The 21996-nt window shown below is 53.4% G+C and overlaps 1 protein-coding gene across 4 annotated transcripts; it reads right to left on the bottom strand.

The window, feature by feature from the left end:
- Positions 1-11289: 11289 nt before the first annotated feature.
- Positions 11290-21542, bottom strand: SMUG1 (single-strand-selective monofunctional uracil-DNA glycosylase 1). 4 transcript variants are annotated; one of them, XM_058673591.1, is made up of 3 exons: positions 21358-21542; positions 14409-14710; positions 11290-12810 (listed from the first exon to the last, which is right to left on the bottom strand). In XM_058673591.1, the coding sequence occupies exons 2-3, from the start codon at positions 14697-14699 to the stop codon at positions 12283-12285; spliced, it is 819 nt and encodes a 272-aa protein (XP_058529574.1). In that variant the 5' UTR covers positions 14700-14710; positions 21358-21542; the 3' UTR covers positions 11290-12282. The 4 variants fall into 4 exon arrangements, with proteins under 4 accessions (XP_058529574.1, XP_058529575.1, XP_058529573.1 ...); XM_058673592.1 differs by lacking the exon at positions 21358-21542 and adding an exon at positions 15034-15162; XM_058673590.1 differs by having other exon boundaries at positions 11292-12810; positions 21343-21387.
- Positions 21543-21996: the final 454 nt, after the last annotated feature.

Here is a 21996-nt window from a genome sequence, read left to right as displayed (position 1 = left end):
TGGTGGCAGCAGGTGCTCAGGCCAGCTGTTGCATGGAGTCTGAAGACAGAGCCCTAGGGAGTGGATGGGGATCACCGGGCTGTGGGCCAGTAGGGCCCTGACCACCAGGGTAGCTGTGGATAAAAGAAAACAATTCAGCCAAGAGCCCCCACCGTGCCTCTTTCCCAAAACCCCTCCTTATGCTGTCTCAGAAATGTTTGCTTCACGACCCCACAACTTGAGAGTTGTCACCGAACATCCTTAGTTATGCATCTGTGTTTGCTCCTTCATGGACAGTATCACTGAGGTCTCGTAGATTCCTCTTTTCAGCCTGGACTTTGCCACCAAACGCTGGCCTGTGCACCTGTCTGCCTTGGCCACCTCCACACATGGCCAAACTGATGCTTCCCCCAAACCCACCTCCTCCAGTGGTCCATCAGGGGCACTCCATGGACCAAAATGCCTGGATCTGCTCCTAGACAGCTCTCTTCCTCCTACACCTTCCACCTGGCTGCCAGCAAGTCACCTCTGCAAAGGCTCTCTCTACAAATGTCCGCAGAATCTGACCACTACTCACCCCCTCCCCTGCCATCCCCGAGGTCCAGCCCTTTCCCCCTGCCAGGTTCAACTCTCACCACCCGGTATTGCAACAGGCTCCTCAGTGACATCCCTATGTACTGTGCCACCACAAAAGCTCTCCAAAAGCTGGAGACTTCACAGACAGCAGAGGCTGGTTTAAGATGCTGAAAGCCCGAGATCGGGCACCCTATGGGCTCAGCGTCCAGTGAGGGCCTCTGCGGTTGCATCACATCATGGAGGGCACCATGGCAGGAGGATGTGCAAAAAGGGGCTGCTCTCGTGCTGAGACAGAAAGAGAGACTCAGCAGGGGCCAGCCTTGCCCGTGCATGGCACCCTCTTAGGAGAACCAACCAGGGTCCCAGCAGGACTATGTCAAGTCTTCCAAGGGCCACACCCCCTGGAGTCTCCCATAGGGCTGCCCTTTCCGCCCCCCCCCCTTTTTTTTAAGATTTACTTATTTTTATTGCAAAGTCAGATATACAGAGAGGAGGAGAGACAGAGAGGAAGATCTTCCGTCCGATGATTCACTCCTCAAGTAACTGAAGCGGTCAGTGCTGCGCCGATCCAAAGCCAGAAGCCAGGAGCTTCTTCCAGGTCTCCCATGCAGGTGCAGGGTCCCAAGGCTTTGGGCCATCATCCACTGCTTTCCCAGGCCACAAGCAGGGAGCTGGATGGGAAGTGGAGCCGCCGGGATTAGAACTGGCGCCTATATGGGATAGTGGCGCGTTCAAGGCGAGGCCTTTAGCTGATAGAACACGGCACTGGGCCCTCCCTATAAGATTTATTTTTTTAATTTTAAAAAGATTTATTTATTTATTAAAGATTTGTTTATTTTTATTGCAAAGTCAGATATACAGAGAGGAGCAGAGAAAGAGAGGAAGATCTTATGTCTATTGATTCACTCCCCAAGTGGCCACACAGCCACAGCTGAGCTGATCTGAAGCCAGGAGCAAGGAGCTCTATTTGATGTGGGTGCTGGGCAGGCACAGAAAAGGCGGAGGAAGCAATGGCATCAAGATGGCAAGACTCTGTCCGGCTCAGGTGTCTGGCTTCAGAAACTCAGGATGTTCCGATGGGTGACTTGCCCCACTCTAGCTCACCAGGCAGTATCCTGCATCTGCATCCGTTCTAACCTCAGGAGGGAGCACCCGTCCCCACGGACCACCTCTCTGTAGTACTTTCAGGGGCTTTCAGGAAGTGGGAACAAGGGAGTTCCCACCATCTCCCACCCACCCACGGGGTCTTGGCTAAGTCACTCACCCTTCTCCTACTCTTGGCCTGTGTTTTCCCCATCTTTTTTAAAAATTTTTTTTTAATATTTTTTTATTTTGAGTTTTGAAGTATGTGGTACAATTTCGTATAGGCTGGGATTCCCCCCCCCCCCAAAAAAAAACTCCCACCCCTCAACAAATTTTCCCCCATTTTACTACAATGGTGTAGTCCTTCATAAGGCGTTATAATTCTATCAGTCTCTTATTTAAGTGTACCCCCAACATTGCTGGTACAGACAATGTCAGACAGTCCGGCATCCCATTGTCTTCACATGTCCAACAGTTTCATTGGGAATCCATCTTTCGCCTGGAATGTGCTTTCCCCGTATTTTTGCCCTTCCCCTACTTCTGGTCTCTACGGATACCCAGGTGGAGAACACTGGAGCACTGAAGGCCCTTGGCAAGGCAGCTGACTACAGATCTGGCTCATGGGACTGAAGCAAGGCGATTGCAGGGTAAAGATTTGGGGATGCAAGGCCAGGCCATTGCAGTCAGGAGAAAGAACCTGGAATAGCGGGATGCCACCCTCCCATCCCCTCCCCATTACTCCCGCCCCAAGAGGCAAAGCCTCAGCCAGAAGACTCTGGTCAAAGTCAAAGGCAGAAACAGCAGCGGGAAGAGTAAAAACTGACAGATGGCAGGCGCCGGGAGACGGGCAGCCCAGGAGAGAGTTAGACACACACCCAGAGAGAGAGACAGACGGACAGAAGGGGAGACAGCCAGGGACCCGGGGTTGGGGTAGAGCTGCAGGCAGCCAGAAAGGAGACGGAGAGAGGCGCGCACGCGGTCGCAGCAAAAGGCTGCAGAAGTGGCGAGGTGGGCCGCGCGGAGGCGGGGAGTGGCGGGAAGCGGCCCGGAGCGGGGCGGGCGTAGCGGAGCGGGCGCGGCGCCGGGAGCGGGCTCGTAAAAGCTGAGCCGAGCGGGGGGAAATTGCCGCCAGAATCGCTGAGCTCCACAAAACGCCGCCCGCGCGCCCGCCGCCGCGCCCGCTCCAATCTCCAGCCTCATCGCCGCGCGGGCTGGTTATGCATTTAAATGTTATTTAATTGGATTGCGGAGGAGCTGGGGGCCAGAGCGGCCCCCGCCCCCGCCCCGCAAGTCCCCGCGCCCGGGCTGCTCGCCGCCTCCGCAAATCTGTTTTCCGAGCCACAGATTGCAGCACACGCCCCTCCCGAAGCGTCGTTCCCTGCCACCCGCCCCTCTCCCGCCGCCACCCCCAGAGGCTTCTCTCCTTCCTCTCCTTCCTCTTTCCAGAGGACATTCGGAAAGACACGCGTCTCCTGAAGATGCAACAGAACGTGGAGGCTATCCAACAATACCGCGCACGAACACACAAAAAAAACACCACGCAGGAAAGAAAAAAAAAGGTCACGCTCAATTACACAGGCGTTCATTTGAAAGATTCAAAAACCACAGGGGCAACAGAGTCCACAGATCAGGAAAAAAGTACCCAAATACGTGTCAAATGAGACTCCTGGGAACACATCTGAGACAAGTGCTCTGCTACAGATCCCTACTACCTACACCTGTGAACACCACGATGTCACAGGGTGACACACCCACCGGCTGCTGGGAGCAGGGCCAGCAGAGTTGTATTACCCACGTGCGGTTTGGGCCGCAGCAGAAAGCCTGGTGAGAGAGGGCTCTAGGAGCAGGGCCTGGCTCTTAAGACGGCTCCAAAAGACCCAGAAATCCCAAGAAGTGAGGTTGGGCTCCTGCCTGCAGAATGCAAGGGGAGCCGGGCCTCTGCAGCCTGGCATGAGGACTTAGAACCATTCAAAGTAGATGGAAGGACCGAGTGGCCTCCACATGCTCCCAGCCGGCAGACAGGAAATTGCTGGCCTTAGTGATCAGGTCAGGCAGCTTCAATTACGGAGAGTGGCAATGGCACCCCTGCTTGGCACAGCCCACCGCCCAAGGCTGATCTGGGCTCTCGGCCATCGCCTTGTGCAAGCAGGGGGCTGGGAAGCTGACGTCAGTCTGAGCATCCTTGAGCCGGCTGCAGGGGCAGAAGGATGTGCAAGAAGATTCTGCTGCAGATGTCTTCTTTTTAAGACGGCAACAGCCAAACTCAGGAGGGAGACAGAGTGTTACAGCCTCCAAATAACATTAGAATTCAACCTTGACCGCTAAGATTGGGCTTGAGCCAGCCTGGCAGTAAAGAAGGAAGCAATCCTGCTCCCTCAAAGCCACTTTCTTCTTCATCAACTGATGGCCACAACTGGGAAGTTTATTCATGTGTCCAACCTCGCTGTTTCAGGTCCCCATTGTGGTCATCGACTTCCATGGGCATTAGGGGAAAAACAGAAAACAGCTGGGCTATATCCTCTTAGCTAAGACTACCAGATTCGGAGAGTTAAGACCGAGGTGGGAGACACTCAGCAGGCTCTGTTCACCACCACCCCATCCCTAACTTCTCTGGCCCAGCTATGGCCGGGCTGCATTTCCAGTCTTCTTTCATTTAGACCCTGGACAATCTGCTGCTGCTTTCCTTCCCAGTGGTTAAGTGAACAAGAGGCCTCGGGGGCACTTGGCACAATACGCAAGAGGCTGTTTGGATGCTTGCATGCTTTCCCAGAGTGCCCTGCTGTACTTCCTGCTGAAGGCAGCAGGTCATGACTCAAGGACATGGGTCCCTGCCATTCACAGGAGAGACCCGGATGCAGACCTCAGCTCCTGGCTTTGGCCTGGCCTAGACCCAAACCCTTGTGACCATTCAGGGAACAAATCAATGAATGAAAGATCTGCCTCTGTCTGTCACTCGGCCTTTCACACACATTTTTTTTTAATACAAATCTTTTCAAAAGGAGAGCTCATCTCTGAACGGAAGTTCCATTTCCCATCTCCCACAGACCCTGCCCACCCCTACCAGCCGCCTGACCCCTGGGCCCCCGAGTCCCTCCTTAGTCCTGTCTCCCAATCCTTGCCAGTCTGAATGAGACACCTAGCCCAAATCTGACACGGTGGCCCCCTGCTTTGCAAATATCCATCCTAGATGGGGTGAGAGGACTCAGCGAGCCCGCAAGCTGCCCATCACCACCCTTTCACGCAAGCACGCTTCCATCCACACTCCCGGGGCCGACCACGTCCTTGCTCAGTGCACCCTAAGCACTGTTTCTAACTTGTTCACAGCGTGCTCTCAGCGTGATTTATACTATAAGTATATGCCTGTATCTCCTAGCAGGAGACAGGAACCATGTGAGGGGGGAAATCACCACCAAATTCACCCCTGTCACTCCTGTAGTGACTAGCATAAGGGCTAACACACGGGGAAGTTGCCGATAAACACTGAGAAAGTGAGGGATAAGAACGCGGTCTGACTCCAGATCCGTCCTATGCCATGAGGAAGAGTGGGGAATTCTCTCCAACAAAGCCCTCCCCTCTGCCATTTCAGAGGCAGCCTTGATCCCAGCACAGCCTTGGAAAGCTGAGTGTGTATGTGTGTGTGTGTGTGTGTGTGTGTGTGTGTGGTAGGGACGAGGTTCAGGCTCCATGGGAGGAGGAGGTGACAGACCCTCTTCGTGCTATAGCATACTGGCATCAAAATCTCTTCAAGCAATGCTGAGTTGTATTTCTTTTTTTTTTTTTTTTACAAAACACTCACAGGTGAATTCTGATTCCCAGGCAGGGAGGGCTGTAAGCCATTGACCTCTACCTCTGTCCATCTGAACTTCCCGTGACCTCGGAAATGTTCCCCAACTAAGCCATCGCATTATTAGCCATGGACTGCATGTGGACAGTTGTGAAATACGGCTCCTGAACTAAAGAGCAGACTAGCTTATTCTACTTAATTTGGCACCAGTTCAAAAGTCTCCTCTCGCCAGGGGCTACCATAACCAAACTGAAAGCCTGTGGAGCAGCCCAAGTGGTTGCATTCTGGCTTCTGCACATTTCTTGCTCTGAACCCTGCTGCACTCCCTGTGGTCTCAGGGGAAGGCAGCAAGCTTCTTCTGACCTAAGGACTCTGCCTCTGTAGGAAGAAATTGTAATCTAGAATGACGAGGGGCTGAGGTCTGATCCCCCTGAGATAAATTCCCAGACCTTAGCTGCTACGAAGACCATCCTGAATGCTCTACAGTGCTCGAGATTGTTAGGAACAACACAGAGCAACGATCTGACCCTGGGACCTTGAGGGCCTGTCACAAGCTGCATCACGTCCCTCCCAAATTCCCATGTTGAATGTGACTGTAGGTGGAAATAGTGTTTCAGGCCTGGCGCAGTGGCTTAGTGGCTAGAGTCCTCACCTTGCACCAGGATCCCATATAGGCGCTGGTTCTGATCCCATCCAGTTCCCTGCTTGTGGCCTGGAAAAGGAGTCAAGGATGGCCCAAAGCCTTGGGACCCTGCACCCACATGGGAGACCAGGAGGAGGCTCCTGGCTCCTAGCTTCCGATCGGCTCAACTCCAGCCATTTCGATCATTTGGGGAGCAAACCAGCAGAGGGTAGATCTTTCTGTGTCTTCTCCTCTCTGTATATCTTAGAAAATAAATGAAAAATAAATGAAAATAAATCTTAGAAAAAAAAATAAAGTGTTTGGGGAGCTCATTAGCATCACATGAGATGGGTCATAGTGGGGCTTTAATGCAATCGGACTGGTGTCCTAAGAAACGCAGGGGGAATGGGAAGAGAGAATGGTCAGGGAGATGCATGCACAGGGAACAGGCAGCTCATCCCCAAGCCAAGAGCGAAGCTGCAGGAGAAACCAGGCACACCAACACCTGATATTGAACTTCAGCCTCTGGAACTGTGAGAACACGAATGTGTTGTGGAAGGCCCCCCTGTGGCTAGATCTTTGTGATTACAGCCCTCGTAGACTCATTTGGTACTCTCTGGAACAGGTGGCCCAGAACTCCCCACCCAGGTTCTCCCTGCAAGACACTGGCTCCCACAAACTGAGGTGACACCCTCCCACCCCACATGGGGAAGGCACCCCTGCAGGTGCAGCCATGGCCAGGCCTTCAGGTGTTGTCCAGCGCTGTCACAGGCCTCTGTGCCTCCACAACTCTTGCTGAGCTCTTGCTTCTCACCCAGACTCTGCCCGGGTCCCTAGGACGCCCACCAGGCCCACTCATCCCTCCATCCCTTCCCCACTCTACTTGCACTGCCACCTGCCCACCAGGAGTCCCCACCATCATGGGCTCTCAGTGCGCACTTCCCCCACTGGACTTCAAATGCCTGAAGATTACTCTAGGCCCTTCCCCCACTTACCGCTCCGTTTTTTTGTCTTCCATTGGGACAAACACTAACCTGCTGGCCAGCCCTTGAGCAAAATGCTGCTGTTCTCTAAGCTCTCCAATACGTTCCCATCTCCCACCTAAAACACTACCACCTCCCGGGAGCTTCCCTGACACACTCAGCCAAATATGTACAGGAATGATGACTTAATCTTTGTGCAGTCACTCCATAGCACCTCTGTCAGGGCTGTGGCGCACTGTGGGAGATCACCCCTGCATCTCTGCCCGCCTAGCCCATGTGGGAGGCTGTAGACACACAGTACACCGTGTCCCGGGTGGAACCCCTGACGGGAGTCTCAGCTAACCAAAACCCAATGTGGCCCGTTCATTGGCCATGCAGCAAGAGCGATGGGCTGCACCCGTCTCTTCTCTGCCTCTTTACCAAACGGTGGGAAGTCAAACGTTACATTGATCCTGCTTTTCAGAAGGTAAAGAGTTTGCCCTGAGACACAACTTCCTCTGCTTCATGACCTTTAACTTCATTGGAGGGCCCAGAGTGATAGACAAACCTACCAGCCTGTCACAGTGTCATTGTTGGGTGGAAGCACTGTCGGGCGTTTGGTCTAGTTGTAAAGACATGCCCTTCCCAGCCCTGGCTCCTGATCTCAGCTGCCTCCCAGTGCTACACTGAGGGGCAGGGAGGTGAGGCAGCAGCAACGGCTCAAGCAGCTGGGTTCCTGGCATCCACATGGCAGATCTGAATTGCAGTCCCAGCTCCCAGCTTCCAATCTTGTCTGAGACCTGCAGTCATTTGGGGGAGTCAATTAAGAGGGTGGGAACTCCATGTGTGTGGCCCTATCTTCGCAAATAATTCTTTTTTTTTTAAAGTTTTTTTTTTTTTATCACAAAGTCAGATATACAGAGAGGAGGAGAGACAGAGGGGAAGATGCCCCATCTGATGATTCACTCCCCAAGTGAGCCGCAACGGCCGGTTCTGTGCCGATCCAAAGCCGGGAACCAGGAATTTCTTCCGGGTCTCCCACACCGGTGCAGGGTCCCAAAGCTTTGGGCCGTCCTCGACTGCTTTCCCAGGCCACAAGCAGGAAACTGGACGGGAAGTGGAGCCGCTGGGATTAGAACCGGCAGCGCCCACATGGGATCCCGGCGCGTTCAAGGCGAGGACTTTAGCCGCTAGGCCATGCCGCTGGGCCCCTTCTCAAATAATTCTTAAAACAGAACAAGACAAACAAACATAAATACATAAAAAATGGAGGAGGAAGGATCAGCACAATGGCTCAACTGGCTAATCCTCCTCCTACAAGTGTTGGCATCTCACATGGGCACCAGTTCCTGTCATAGCTGTTCCACTTCACACCCAGCTCCCTGCCTGTGGCCTAGGAAAGCAACACAGGCTGGCTTAAGTTCTTAGGACCCTGCACTCACATGGGAGACCCAGAAGAAGTTCCTGGTTCCTGGCATCAGCTCAGCTCAGCTCTGGCCATTCTGGCTATTTGGGGAGTGTAAGTGAACCAGTGAATGGAAGATCTTTCTGTAGCTCCTTCTCTCTGTAAATCTGCTTTTCCAACAAAAATCAATAAATCTTAAAGAAAAAAAAATTTGTGGAGGCTAGTGCTGTAGTGTAGTAGGCTAAGCCACTGTGGCAACACCAGCATCCAATATGGGTCCTGGTTAAATCCGGCTGTTCCACTTTTATTTTTTTTAAGGTTTATTTTTATTGGAAAGGCAGATACATAGACAGGAGGAGACAGAGAGGAAGATCCGCCCAATGGTTCACTCCCCAAGTAGCCACAACGGCTGGAGCTGAGCCAGTCCGAAACCAGGAGCTTCTTCCGGGTCTCCCACGCAGGTGCAGGGTCCCAAGGCTTTGGGCCGTCCTCCACTGCTTTCCCAGGCCATAAGCAGAGAGCTGGATGGGAAGCAGGGCCACCAGGACTTTAACAGGCACCCATATAGGATCCCAGTGCGTTCAAGGTGAGAACTTCAGCCGCTACACTATAACGCCAGGCCTGCTGATCCACTTCTGATCCAGCTCCCTGATAATGTGCCTGGGAAAGTATAGGAAGGTGGACCAAGTGCTTGGGCCCTGCACCTATGGTAAATGAAGCTTCTGGTCATGACGGCCACTTGAGGGAGATGAATCAGCAGGTGCAAGATCTGTCTCTGCCTCTATATAGCTGCGCTTTTCAAATAACAAATAAAATATCCTTAAATAACTTAAGCAAGCAGAGGCAAGGAGATAATTTTAGTAGATACCATTGAATCAGAAAACAGCTGGGCACTGAGGTGCAACAACTTAATCTGCACACAACCAGCAATGCAAGCCCCACTCCAAAGCCAGCTTCCCCTGGAAGCATCCTGGGACACAGCAGGTGATGGCCAAAGGCCTGAGCCCGTCATCCACATGCGAGATGCCCAGCCCAGGCTATTGTGGGCATTTTCGGAGCAAACACACCAGTGGTTGGTAGATCTTGTCTGTTGGTTTTGACTTTTAAGATGAATTTTTTAAAAAATAAAAGACAGGGCCCAGTGTAGTAGCCTAGTGGTTAAAGTCCTTGCCTTGCATGCACCAGAATCTCATATAGGCACCAGTTCTATTTTTTTAAAAAATATTTATTTATTTTTATTACAAAGTAAGATATACAGAGAGGAGAGACAGAGAGGAAGATCTTCTGTCTGATGATTCACTCCCCAAGTGAGCGCAATGGCCAGTGCTGTGCCAATCCGAAGCCGGGAACCTGGAACCTCTTCCAGGTCTCCCACGCAGGTGCAGGGTCCCAAGGCTTTGGGCTGTCCTCAACTGCTTTCCCAGGCCACAAGCACAGAGCTGGATGGGAAGTGGAGCTGCCAGGATTAGAACCGGCGTCCATATGGGATCCCAGTGCGTTCAAGGCGAGGACTTAAGCCGCTAGGCCATGCCACCGGGCCCATAGGCACCAGTTCTAATCCTAACATTCCCACTTACCGTCCAGATCCCTGCTTGTATCCTGGGAAAGCAGTGGAGGATAGCCCAATGCCTTGGGACCTTGTACCCGTGTGGGAGACCTGGGAGAAGCTCTGGCCATTGCAGCCACTTTAGGGAGTCAGCAGATGGAGGATCTTCCTATCTGTCTCCCCTCCTCTCTGTATATCTGACTTTCCAATAAAAATAAATAAGTATTTTTAAAAATGGGCCTAGTGCCGTGGTAGCCTAGCAGCTAAAGTCCTTGCCTTGAACATGCCAGGATCCCATATGGGCGATGGTTCTACTCTCGGCATCCCCACTTCCCATCCTGCTCCCTGTCCGTGACTTGGGAAGCAGTCAAGGACAACCCAAAGTGTTGGAACCCTGCAACCACGTGGGAGACCTGGAAGAAGCTCCTGGCTCCTGGCTTCGGATTGGCGCAGCACTGGCCTTTGTGGTCATTTGGGGAGTGAATCATCGGACGGAAGATATTTCTGTCTCTCCTCTCTGAATATACCGACTTTGCAATAAAAATAAATAAATCTTTAAAAAAAAGGGGGGGTGGGGGTTTGAGATACAGGAGACAATTATAAATTGGGAGTGATGATGTGACACAGTTAGTAAAGTGAGACCCTAGTACCCTCTACTGGCGCCAGTTCAAGGCCCAGCTGCTCCACTTATGATCCAACTCCGTTAATGCCCCTGGGAAAGCAGTGGAGGGAGACCATGTGCTTATGTTTTCTGACTCTCATGTGGCTGACCTAGAAGCTCCTGGTTCTTGGCTTTGGCCTGGCCCAGCCCTAGCTGTGGCAGCCATTTGGAGACTGAACCAGCACTTGGAAAACCCTTCTCTATAACTTTCAAATGAGTAAATAAAATTTTTTTTAATTTTTATTTTTATTGGAAAGTAAAATGTACAGAGAGGAGAGACAGGGAGAAAGATCTTCCATCCACTGGTTCATGGTTCACTCCTCAAATGGCTGCAATGGATGGAGCTGAGTTGATCTGAAGCCAGGAGCTAGGAGCTTCTTCTGGGTCTCCCATGTGATGCAGGTTCCCAAGGCTTTGGACTGTCCTCAACTGCTTGCCCAGGCCACAAGCAGGGAGCTGGATGGAAAGTGGAGCAGCCAGGACAGGAACCAGTGCCCATAAGGGTCTGGATCCTGGCACATGCAAAGCAAGGACTATAGCCATTAGGCTACAGCGCCAGGCCCAGTCAATCTTAAAAAAAAAAAAAAAAAAAGATTCATGCTTGATAGAAGAGATCAGTAAGTTTGACAGTATTAAAAAAAAAAAAAAAAAAAAAACCAGAAAATGAGACAGCCGTCTCCTACCTCCCTATCACCTGTTCCTACAACAGTCCAGGCCTCTAACAGAAATGATGCAATCAGAGACTTACTGCATCCTCCCACAGTTCCACAGGAGAATCCATTGCAAACAGCGAAGGGGTGAGAAGGAGGAAACTCCACAGGGGAGTGGAGTTAGGGGAGGGAAGTAGCAAAGACCAGAATGTTTAGGATCCTGCTTTTAATGCTTTGCCTGAAAGAAAAAATCACAAGTTGTGATTTTCATCAATCCACCTCTGGCCAAGCTAGAAGCTGCCCTCACCCAGGGCGAGGTCGTCCGAGTGCAGCAGCCAGGCGCTTCTCTTGTAGTGTACAGTAGTGATGACCCCTCCACCACCACCAATCCCCCCCAAGGGGGCGAGGCAGCCGAGAGCAGAGTGTGTAAGCAGCACCCCGTGTGCTGGCCTAGGCCAGGCACCATTAACCCACGTGGCACCCACACCTCAGGGTATCACCCATTTGTCTGTGATAAAGTTCACAAGTCTGAGAGTTGGGAGGAAACTTGAAGCCTTGGACTTGGCCCTCTGGCCCAACCCCAGCCTCCCGCTGAAGGCTGGCTCTTGGCTCGCTCAGCCATCCTGCCCTGTGAGGAGGGCCCGCGGGGCGGTGTTCTGGGAGGAGGGGAAGGAGCCCAGCAAGATACTCCCTCTGAACAGCAAATATGGCCTGAGACGCCATCGTCCAGCGCTGTCTCTGGTGGGCAGCGGGTGCCACAGGAATGATGAGGTAGAGCAGCCTGAGGTGCCACCAAGAGTCCCAGCCGTGAGACAGACGCCCAAGGCAGGCACCAGGAGCACAGCTGGAGTAGTGTAGGAATTTCCATGGCTCACAGGTGCCAGTCCAGAAGGCAAGGAGCACATATGTGGGCGACAGGAAGGCTCTGCTGCCTGGTCCGGGACCACAGCCTTCTGCGGGTGCAAAGACCCACCAGTGGGCTTCCAACACTGCCCACACTGGGCACAGGGGCACTTAGCTTGTCAGCAGCGGCAGCACCCCCAGCTCCGTCAGTCTCTCCTTGGCCACTGCCTCCCAGCCCTTGTTGGCCTGTGGGCTGCGGGGAGAGGGGTGCAGGAGCCCCTCCACCTGCACCTCTGGCATGAGGCCTGACAGAGCCCGCCGTGCCCGCTGCTCCGCCAGCCGCCCCACCCCCACCACCAGCCGCACCCCCAGCAGCTGCACCTGCCGGCACAGGGCCCCCTCGCAGATGCCAAGGAGCTGTTCTCGCTGTTTGGCAGGCAGGTCAGATGGGGTGAGGTTGCGCCCACTGGGAGCCAGGAAGAGCAGAGGACAGAGATTGTGGACGAAGCAGTGACGGAAGAAGACCTCGGGCTGTCCACAGAGGTTCCGGAAGAAGCCCCAGAATCGGGCACCGCTTACTTCAGACTGTGGGCAGTCCAGTCCCAGCACTGGTCGCTTAGGGTGCTCTTGGGGCGGGGTCAGCACAGGTCCCCCAACGCCCAGCCAGTCCCGGACCATGCTCACTTCCCCGAAGGGTACCTGTGGAGGGAGAGACAGGTGAGGGGCTTCAAATTGAAGCCAAGAAGCATGGTCGCGCCCAAGCAGTTACTTCCATCTTCCAAGAGCACCTGATACCCACACCTTCACCAAGGGCCCCAGAGGAGATTCCTGGCCCCTGCTTCTGGCCAGCTGTCTCCCCACGCTTATTTTTTTTTTAAAAGATTTATTTATGGGCCTGGTGCGGTGGCCTAGTGGCTAAAGTTTCACCTTGCACGTACCAAGATCCGATAAGGGTGCCGGTTTCTGTCCCGGATGCTCCACTTCCCATCCAGCTCCCTGCTTGTGGCCTGGGAAAGCAGTCAAGGACAGCCTAAAGCCTTGGGACCCTGCACCCGCGTGGGAGACCCGGAAGAAGTTCCTGGTTTTGGATCGGCTCAGCTCTGGCCACAGTGGCCACTTGGGAAGTGAATCAACAGACGGAGGATCTTTCTCTCCTTCTCTCTATAAATCCGACTTTCCAATAAAAATTAAAATTTTTAAAAAGAAACAGATTAATCTTTATTTTTATTGGACAGGTACATTCACAGAGAAGAGACAGAAAGATCTTTGTCTGTTGGTTCACTCCCCAAACAGCTGCAACCAGAGCTGCACCAATCTAAAGCCAGAAGCCGGTAGCTTCCTCCAGGTCTCCCACATGCATGCAGGGTCCCAAGGCCTGAGCCATCTTCTGCTGCTTCCCCAGACCATAAGCCGGGAGCTCGATGGGAAATAGAGTAGCTAGTACCCGAACCTGTACTCATGGGAAGCTGCACTTGGAGGTGGAAGATTAACCAGTTGAGCCATCACACCAGGCCCTGTCTCCACTTTTCCTTTGTGGACTCTGGCCTAGAAGCAGCTACTTGCTTGCGTCCACCCCAGCTGGCCTCTTGACCTAGCTCCAGGGAGCTGGGGATGGACAGCTGGCCCCAGAGTGGAAGGCAGGCAGGATTAAAAGAGGCACAAGGACTGGGCTGACCACTGCTCTCCCCGTGCCCTCCCAGCCCCGAGCTCCAGGCTGTCATCTCCATCAATCAGCATTGATCACCTTTCATCACCCAGTTGGGGTCAATAAAAGCGATTGAGCCTCCTGTTCTGAAGCCTCTTCCCCACCCCCACCTGCCAGGCACACCCTGAGGGAGAGTCATTCCCCCTGATCTGGGCAGGGAACACAGGCCACAGAGCCCCCTGTGCCTGCAACACAGGAGCCAGGCAGCCAGAATACACTGCGTCCCCTGCAGCCTCCCCACCAGCCAGCCCCCCAGTGCACCCAGTTGTCCAAGTCCCTCTTCTGGCTCCAGCTACACTCTCGGGACAGGGGAAGATGTGGCAAGGTATGGGAAGGATGGGGTTAGCGGAAGGAAGGAGGCTCTCAGAGGCAATTAGCGGTTGACTCAGGGGAAACAGAACTCTCATCAATGTGCTTGGTTAAGTCCAGGCAGAGAGACTGGGAGAGCATCTGAAACCACTAGAGTCAGTTTGGGGGATGGGGGTGGAGCACCCACTCAACCACCACCATGCCCACTCCTGTTCATGCACACCCAGACAAGCGCCCACTGTGCAGCCTCCCACCCCAGCACCACAGAAGGCAGGTCCCTCACCCCAGTCTGGGCCATGCCGAAAGGCCCCGGGTTCATGCCCAGGAAAAGTACTTCCTTGGGGCCCTGGCAGTAGCGAGTCACATAGCTACGGTGTGGCTCCCATGCGTATTCCACGGGATTGTAGATCAAGCCCACAGGCTCCGAGAACTGCAGCTGACGCAGCTCAGCATTGAGCCGACGCTCTTCCTCCAGGAAGCCCTCTGCCAGGCTCTGAGGACAGGGCTGGGGCGACAGCAGGGCACCTGCAGGATCGTGGAGGGAGCCTGCTGGACAAGTCTGGGGCACAGCCATGCTGCTGTCACCTGGAACAAAGATGGACAGAAGCCCCATTAACCTTCAGCCTCAGAGGAGGAGAGCCCAGCGCTGGCCACGCCCATGCCACTAGTCCCCAGGCTCAGGTGCAGCCCAAGAGAACACGTCAGTATCTCCAGGAGGCCCTGTCCCCTCCCTGCCCCCAGTCTCCTTCCTCTTTGACCCAGTAGGAATAAATCTACCCTCCTCCATGTTGGGCACAGCTCAGAGGCACTGATTTCTGGGCCATCACAGGAACACAGTGAGCTTTCAACAAACATTTGCTAGTAGCATTCTTTTGGCATCTTTTAATGCCATCCTTGATGAAACCAACCTAGCCGGGATGTGTCCTGGGAACCACCGCTCTGACGAATGAGACGCAGGTGTGCAGCCACAGCCCAGAGACCCGGAAGGGCTAATGACTGTCGCTTCCAGGTGGCAAGCAATTGCTCTACATCGTGTACAGCTCATTGATCCGCCTAACAACCCCAGGACGCGGGCATTACTGCTCCCTCAGTACAGGTGAGGGGGGCCGAGGCTACAAGAGTGAGCCACCTGCCTGGGGCCACAGAGACAGTAAGCAGAGAGCTGATATTTCAACCCAGACACAAGGCTATGCTTTTAACCATGCACACCATCTGACCTTAGATGAGGGGTAGGGACGCGTTTTTTTCTGCCAAGGACCATTGGGCTATGTATGACATCATCCACAGGCCATTCACAATTCTCAACTTAAAAATGAGCTTGCTGGGCCCGGCGGCGTGGCCTAGCAGCTAAAGCCCTCGCCTTGAACGCCCCGGGATCCCATATGGGCGCCGGTTCTAATCCCGGCAGCTCCACTTCCCATCCAGCTCCCTGCTTGTGGCCTGGGAAAGCAATCGAGAACGGCCCAAGACTTTGGGACCCTGCACCCACGTGGGAGACCTGGAAGAGGTTCCTGGTTCCCAGCTTCGGATCGGCGCACACCAGCCGTTGCGGCTCACTTGGGGAGTGAATCATCAGATGGAAGATCTTCCTCTCTGTCTCTCCTCCTCTCTGTATATCCAGCTTTCCAATAATAAAAATATATATATATAAGAAAAGAATGAGCTTCCTGGCGGAAAATGGTCCAAATGTGCAGGCCCAACACCCACGTGGGAGCCCAGAGGAAGCTGCTGGCTCCTCACAATACTGCCAGCCATCTGGGGAGGGAACTAGCAGGTGGAACCTTTGTCTCTTCTCTCTCTAACCCTGCCTTTCAAACAAACAGATAAACTTATTAAAAAATATATTGGCCTGCCATAAACTTGTGAAATTTCAAGTCCTGCCTGGGAATGCCTTGACAAGGCAAGACCAAATGATTCTGGGGGACATTGCACAGCCGTCAGGCTAGCCATTCCCTACCCCACCTTGGATGCATGAATGAGCCAGTCCGCCTTCTTCACTCCACTCAAACAGTAGAGTAGGGTAACTGAAAGACACAGAATTTACTCTTACAAGCTGTGCAACAGGGCCAGGGATTAGGGTTTGGTGGGCAAATACTAAGAATAACATCTGGAGCTGGCATGGTGGCTAAACGGGCTAATCCTCTGCCTGTATGTGCTGATATCCCATAGGGGCACTAGCTCGTGTCCCAGCTAATCCATCTCCCAGCCAGCTCCTCACTTATTGCTTGAGGAAGCAGTAGATGACTGAAGTCCTGGGGACGCTGCACTCGCATGGGAGACCCAGAAGAAGCTCCTTGCTCTGGCTTTGGATCGGCTCAGTTCCAGCCATTGTGGCCATTTGGGGAGTGAACCAGCAGAAGCAAGAGCTTTCTGTCTCTTCTCTGTGAATCTGCCTTTCAAATAAAATAAATCTTAAAATATAGTAACATCCAGGCCCAGCGTGATAACCTAGCAGTTGAAGTCATCTTTTTGAACACGCTGGGATCTCATACGGGTGCCAGTTATGATCCCAAAGGCCGCGCTTCCCATCCAGCTCCCTGCTTGTGGCCTGGGAAAGCAGTTGAAGACGACCCAAGGCATTGGCACGAAGCACCCACATGGGAGACCTGAAAGAGGCTCTGGGCTCCTGGCTTCTGATTGGCTCACCTCCAGCCATTGCAGCTGCTTGGGGAGTGAATCATCGGACGGAAGATCTTCCTCTCTGTGTATCTGCCTTTCCAATAAAAATAAATAAATCTTTTTTAAAAATCCACTTGATAATGTTGATATAAAAATGAAACACAATGTTAATGCAGGTACAGGGAGGGAGGGAGAGCCGCGAGGGAGCCTGACCACAGGCTCTGTTAATTTCACCAACCACTCCTTCTCTCAATTCCCACAAAACCCAGGGCTCTGAGGGGCCCATTTGACAAATGCACCAAGAGGCCTTTTTTAACTAAGCTCCTGACCATTTCTACAAACCCACTGAAACAGACACGAGGCACCACCCAACAAGCAACCACCCAGAACTGGCAAGTCCCCACCCCTCCAGGCAGCCAATTCAGGCCTTCAGGATGCTGCTTGAACCACCCTTCTGAGGGCAGTAGGCTAAGCTGCTGACTGGGACATGTGCATCCCATAATAGAAGGCCGGTTGGAGCTCTGTCTCCTCTGCCTTACATCACTTCTGTTTCCTACGGCTCTGCATCCTAGGAGGCAGTGGGGCATGGCCCACATGTGTGGGCCCACCCGCCCACATGGGAGACCAGGATGGAGTCTGGCTTTGGTCCAGCCCAGCCCTGGCTGCTGGCTGTGGGCACTAGGGCAGTGAGCCAGGTGATGGGAGATCTGTTTTACACTTTCTCTGTGGTTGTGCCTTCCAAGTGGATTAAAATAAACAGGGGTTGGGCCTGGTGCAATAGCTCAATTGGCTAATCCTCCTCCTCCAAGCGCAGCATCCCATATGGGTGCTGGCTTGTGTTCCAGCTGCTCCACTTCCCATCCAGCTCCATGCATGCGACCTGGGAAAGCAGCAGAAGACGGCTCAAAGCCTCGGAACCCTGCACCTGTGTGGGAGACACAGAAGAAGCTCCTTGTTTCTGGCTTTGAATCGGCTAACCTCTGACCATTGTAGCCATTTGGGGAGTGAACCAGTGGAAGGAAGATCTTTCTCTATACTTCTCTCCATAAATCTGACTTTCCAATAAAAATATTTAAAACATACACAGATAACCGTTCTTTAAACACACACACAGGTTTTTAATTTTTTTAAAAGATTTATTTATTTTTATTACAAAGTCAGATATACAGAGAGGAGGAGAGACAGAGAGGAAGGTCTTCTGTCCAATGATTCACGCCCTAAGTGACCGCAATGGCCACTGCCGATCCGAAGCCGGGAACCAGGAACCTCTTTCCAGGTCTCCCACGTGGGTGCAGGGTTCCAAAGCTTTGAGCCGTCCTCGACTGCTTTCCCAGGCCACAAGCAGGGAGCTGGATGGGAAATGATGCTGCTGGGATTAGAACCAGCGTCCATTTGGGATCCTGGCATGCTCAAGGCAAGGACTTTAGCCGCTAGACCACGCCGCCGGGCCCACAGGTTTTTATTTTGAATAATCTGATGAAACCTCCCCTCTCACAACACAGCAGCACCTGTCTGTTTCCCGTCTTCGTCTCACACACAAGGAGGTCCGGGGGAAGACGCTTTCCTTTGAGAGGTCGAGAGACAGAGCTCCCATCTGCTGGTTCACTCCCTAAATGCCCACAACAGCTGGGGCTGGAGCACGGCCACAGCAGCAGCAACCCCAGCCACCACTGTCACCTGGGTGGAGCACGGCCACACAGGAGCACCAGCTACCGCTCTTACCCGGGTAGCAGGAGCCTAGTGATTCAGACCATGACCACTGCCCCCAGGGACTGACTCAACCGGTCGTTGAAGTCAGGAATCGGAGATGAGCAGCGGATCCAGGTAGCCCAAGGTGGACCCCAGGTAAGGCCCACTCCTAGACTCCTGCATGTCAAACACCATTCCTCAGGCACCACGATGGCTGGTGATGGCTAGAACCATCACATTTGCCCGCTGAGTGACTGCTTGCGGAACTCATGCCTTCCCTGCCCAGACCTGTTCAGGTTCCCTTCATAACTACAAGCTTCTCACTTGGTACTCAGCAAACACCCAGTTTTATCCATGCCGCCTTCTTCAATCTCCCTGGAAACTACTTTTGGGACTGGCAAAATAGGACATCAAGTTAAGCCACCACTTGCAAGGCTCCACCCTACTTGGGATTGCTGGTTTGGAGTGCAGACTATCCCATTTCCGATCCAGCTCCCTGCTAATGTACCTGGGAAGACAGCAGATGACCCAAGGGCTTGGGCCTCTGCTACCTGTGTCCCAGACGGAGTTCCAGGTGCCTGGCTTCAGCCTGGACCGTTTCAGTTGTTGCAGCCATACGGGGGGTAAACAAGCAGAAGGAAGAGCTGTCTCTCCCTTTGTCACTGTTTCAAACAAATAAACTTTAAAACCATTCCTGGGGTGGTGCTAAGGCTCAATCAGCTAACTATCTGCTTTACAGCACTGGCATCCCATATGGGTGCCGATTCACGTCCCAGCTGCTCCACTTCCCATCCAGCTCCCTGCTCATGGCCTGGGAAAGCAGTGGAAGACGGCCCAAAGCTTTGTGGCCCTGCACCCACGTGGGAGACGCAGAGAAAGCTCCCTAGCTCCTGGCTTCAGATCAGCTCAGCTTCTGCCATTGTGGTCATTTGGGGAGTGAACCAGCAGATAACAAATTTTGTCTCTCCTCTCGGCAAATATGCCTTTTCAATAAAAATTTAAAGATGCCAAAAAATAAAAATTCCTGATGGTCTCCTCAGCATTTCTGTCAGGTTCGCCGACCACCAGAAAAAGAAAACAGGTTTGGCTGACTGTTGAAAAGAGGTCTTTATTTGGGGGTAGTCCGTTCTCAGGCCTTTTCTCTGCACAACAGACAGGCAGAGAGAAAACAGGGAACCTAGGGGATGAAAAGGAGCACAAAGAAGCATGCAGAAGGTTTTTACACCCCTGCTGACGCAGAAGCCAGAGCAGGTGCCACTCTGATCCTTATTAGGAGAGGACATGCCAGCCTGAGGTTGTCATTGCCCCACCAGGGCTCCGCTGCCCTAGTGAAGCGTGGGATCCACACCACCTCTTCTGGGTCGGCTGGAGGTCCAACTGACACAAACTTAGCCCACCTCCATAACCGCAGAAACTGTTTCTATATCATGCAACCACTCAAAGCTCAGCTGCCCACTTTGCACACTCTTTCCTACTGAGGGCTTACCAGGCTCTGGGTGTGCCCCTATCACCAGGGTTCCCTTCTCAACCCCCAGCCCAGGTCAAGAGTGATCTCTTTCTCCAGGGAAGGCTGCTCTGCCAAGGTTGCCACAGCAACGTGATCCATCAACCTAGTCTCTGGTGCTAATCCACTGGAAGTGGGAGATTAATGTTACAGAGGCAAACTACAGGAAGTCCCTCCAGGTCTACCCAGGACCCATGGAGCTCACAAAGGGCTCCGATGCAGGCTGCAGCAAGCAAGATGGCCCCACGCAGCACCCACATCAGTGGACGGACTGCTCCAGCTGCAGGCTGGGTCCATATTTCCTCTGTGCTAGACACAGTAAGGTCCACAAGGGTGGTGACAAGGTCTTAAACGCTCAGTGTTCCAGACTTCCAAATCCTCAACTGATAACAAGGAACACAGACTGACACTGGCTTGAGTTCTAGCCCTGGTATCGCCTCTAGAAGGTTCTCCTGAGTCAGTCACAGCCCTCTCCCCTCCATGGAGATCACACCTTCCTTCAACCTCCCACTAGCTGTTCCAGGACAGGCAAGGGGCCAGCCTCTTGGTGAGAAAGAAATCCAAAATGAGTCAAACGCAGGCCCAGTGCTCAGCCAGCTCATCAACTACCGTGATCAAACAGCATGAACACTAGGCATGACTAAAGCTGTAACATCCTGAGTGAAAGGCAGGTGCGATGGCTCAACTGGCTAATCCTGCACCTTCAAGCATCTACATTCCATTTGGGTGCCAATTCGTGTCCTGGCTGCTCCACTTCCCATCCAACCTAGGAAAGCAGTGCAGGGTGGCCCAAGTCCTCGAACCCCTGTACCTACATGGGAGACCCAGAGGAGGCTCCTGGCTTCCAGCTCAGCTCTGGTCATTGCGATCACTTGGGGAGTCAACCAGCAGATGCAAGTTCTCTGTCTCTCCTCCTCTCTGCAAATCTGCCTTTCCAACAAAAAGAAATAAGTATTTAAAAAAGAAAAGTCCTGAACAAAACGCTACAGGAACCGAAAAGAACCTTGGAAACTCTTCCTAAAATTGCCAAGGGCGGAAGGCTTAGAAAACGTGGCCACTTTGCAAAACACACGAGTCCCACCCCGTGCAACGCAGGGACGCGGGACGTGAGGGGGAACACAGGCAGTCCACTGTCCTGTCCGCGGAACAGCGACAACGAAGTCACCACAGTAACAACCACGCTCATTCCCCTCCAGGCCCCGACCCCGCTCGGCGCCCGCGGGCTCCGCCCGACGGGAGCGCTACGGTCGCACAGGCCTCCCGGGCAGCTTCGTGGCCTCCCTGCACGCGGAGCAGCCCCAGGCGGAGCGAGGCCTGCTCAGCGAAGAAGTCCAGGTTTCCGCGAGGCTCGGCCCGGAGCCCCGAGACCCCCAACCCGGCCGCGACACCGCAACTTCCCCGGCACCTGCTACTTCCTCACCGGCTCCAGCGCTCCCTCCGGCTTCCGGCTCCTTTCCCCGCCCCACTTCCGGTGCAAAGGATTGTGGGGATGGTAGTCGGCCTTCCTTACGAAAAGAGATTGGCGTAGCCGCGGCCACTTCTGCCGGAAGGACTCGAAGTTCCGGATAGCGTTCTAAACCAGCCCTAAAGCTTGCTGGGATTTGTAGTTTTACCTCTCCAGCTGGGCAAGCTCAAGAGATCTTAAAGGGATCACACCCTGTCAGTACCCTGGGTAGACTCTGGCTTCTCGCACTAAAGTGCATTACCTGGTCTTCAGGTTCAATTACTAAGCTCATCCGAAAGGATTTTCTCATCAGAAGGCTTCAGCCATCCGCAGTTCACTCTTCTTAGGGTATTACCAATGGCTGAAGATCACTTCTAGCCCTTCCGTGCCAGGTGTGAGATCCACCCCTCCTTGCAGCCCTCCGAGAGCCATTAATACTGCAGAACATTCACGAAGACACCTTGGGCACTTCCCACCCACTCTTCCTCCACTCTACTTTCTGCCCAAGCCCCCATTTCCACAGCTGCACTTCGGACTCCAATGTCTTCCAAGGGCAGGAAAAGATGGCTGTCCCTGCTCTCAGAGACTTGCCCTTCGTCCACCTGCTCATTCTGT

Source organism: Ochotona princeps, chromosome 15 (genome assembly GCF_030435755.1).
Source record: "Ochotona princeps isolate mOchPri1 chromosome 15, mOchPri1.hap1, whole genome shotgun sequence".
NCBI lineage: Eukaryota > Metazoa > Chordata > Mammalia > Lagomorpha > Ochotonidae > Ochotona > Ochotona princeps.
Note: the sequence above shows the minus strand (reverse complement) of the source record. Positions and strands in the feature narration are given on the sequence as shown.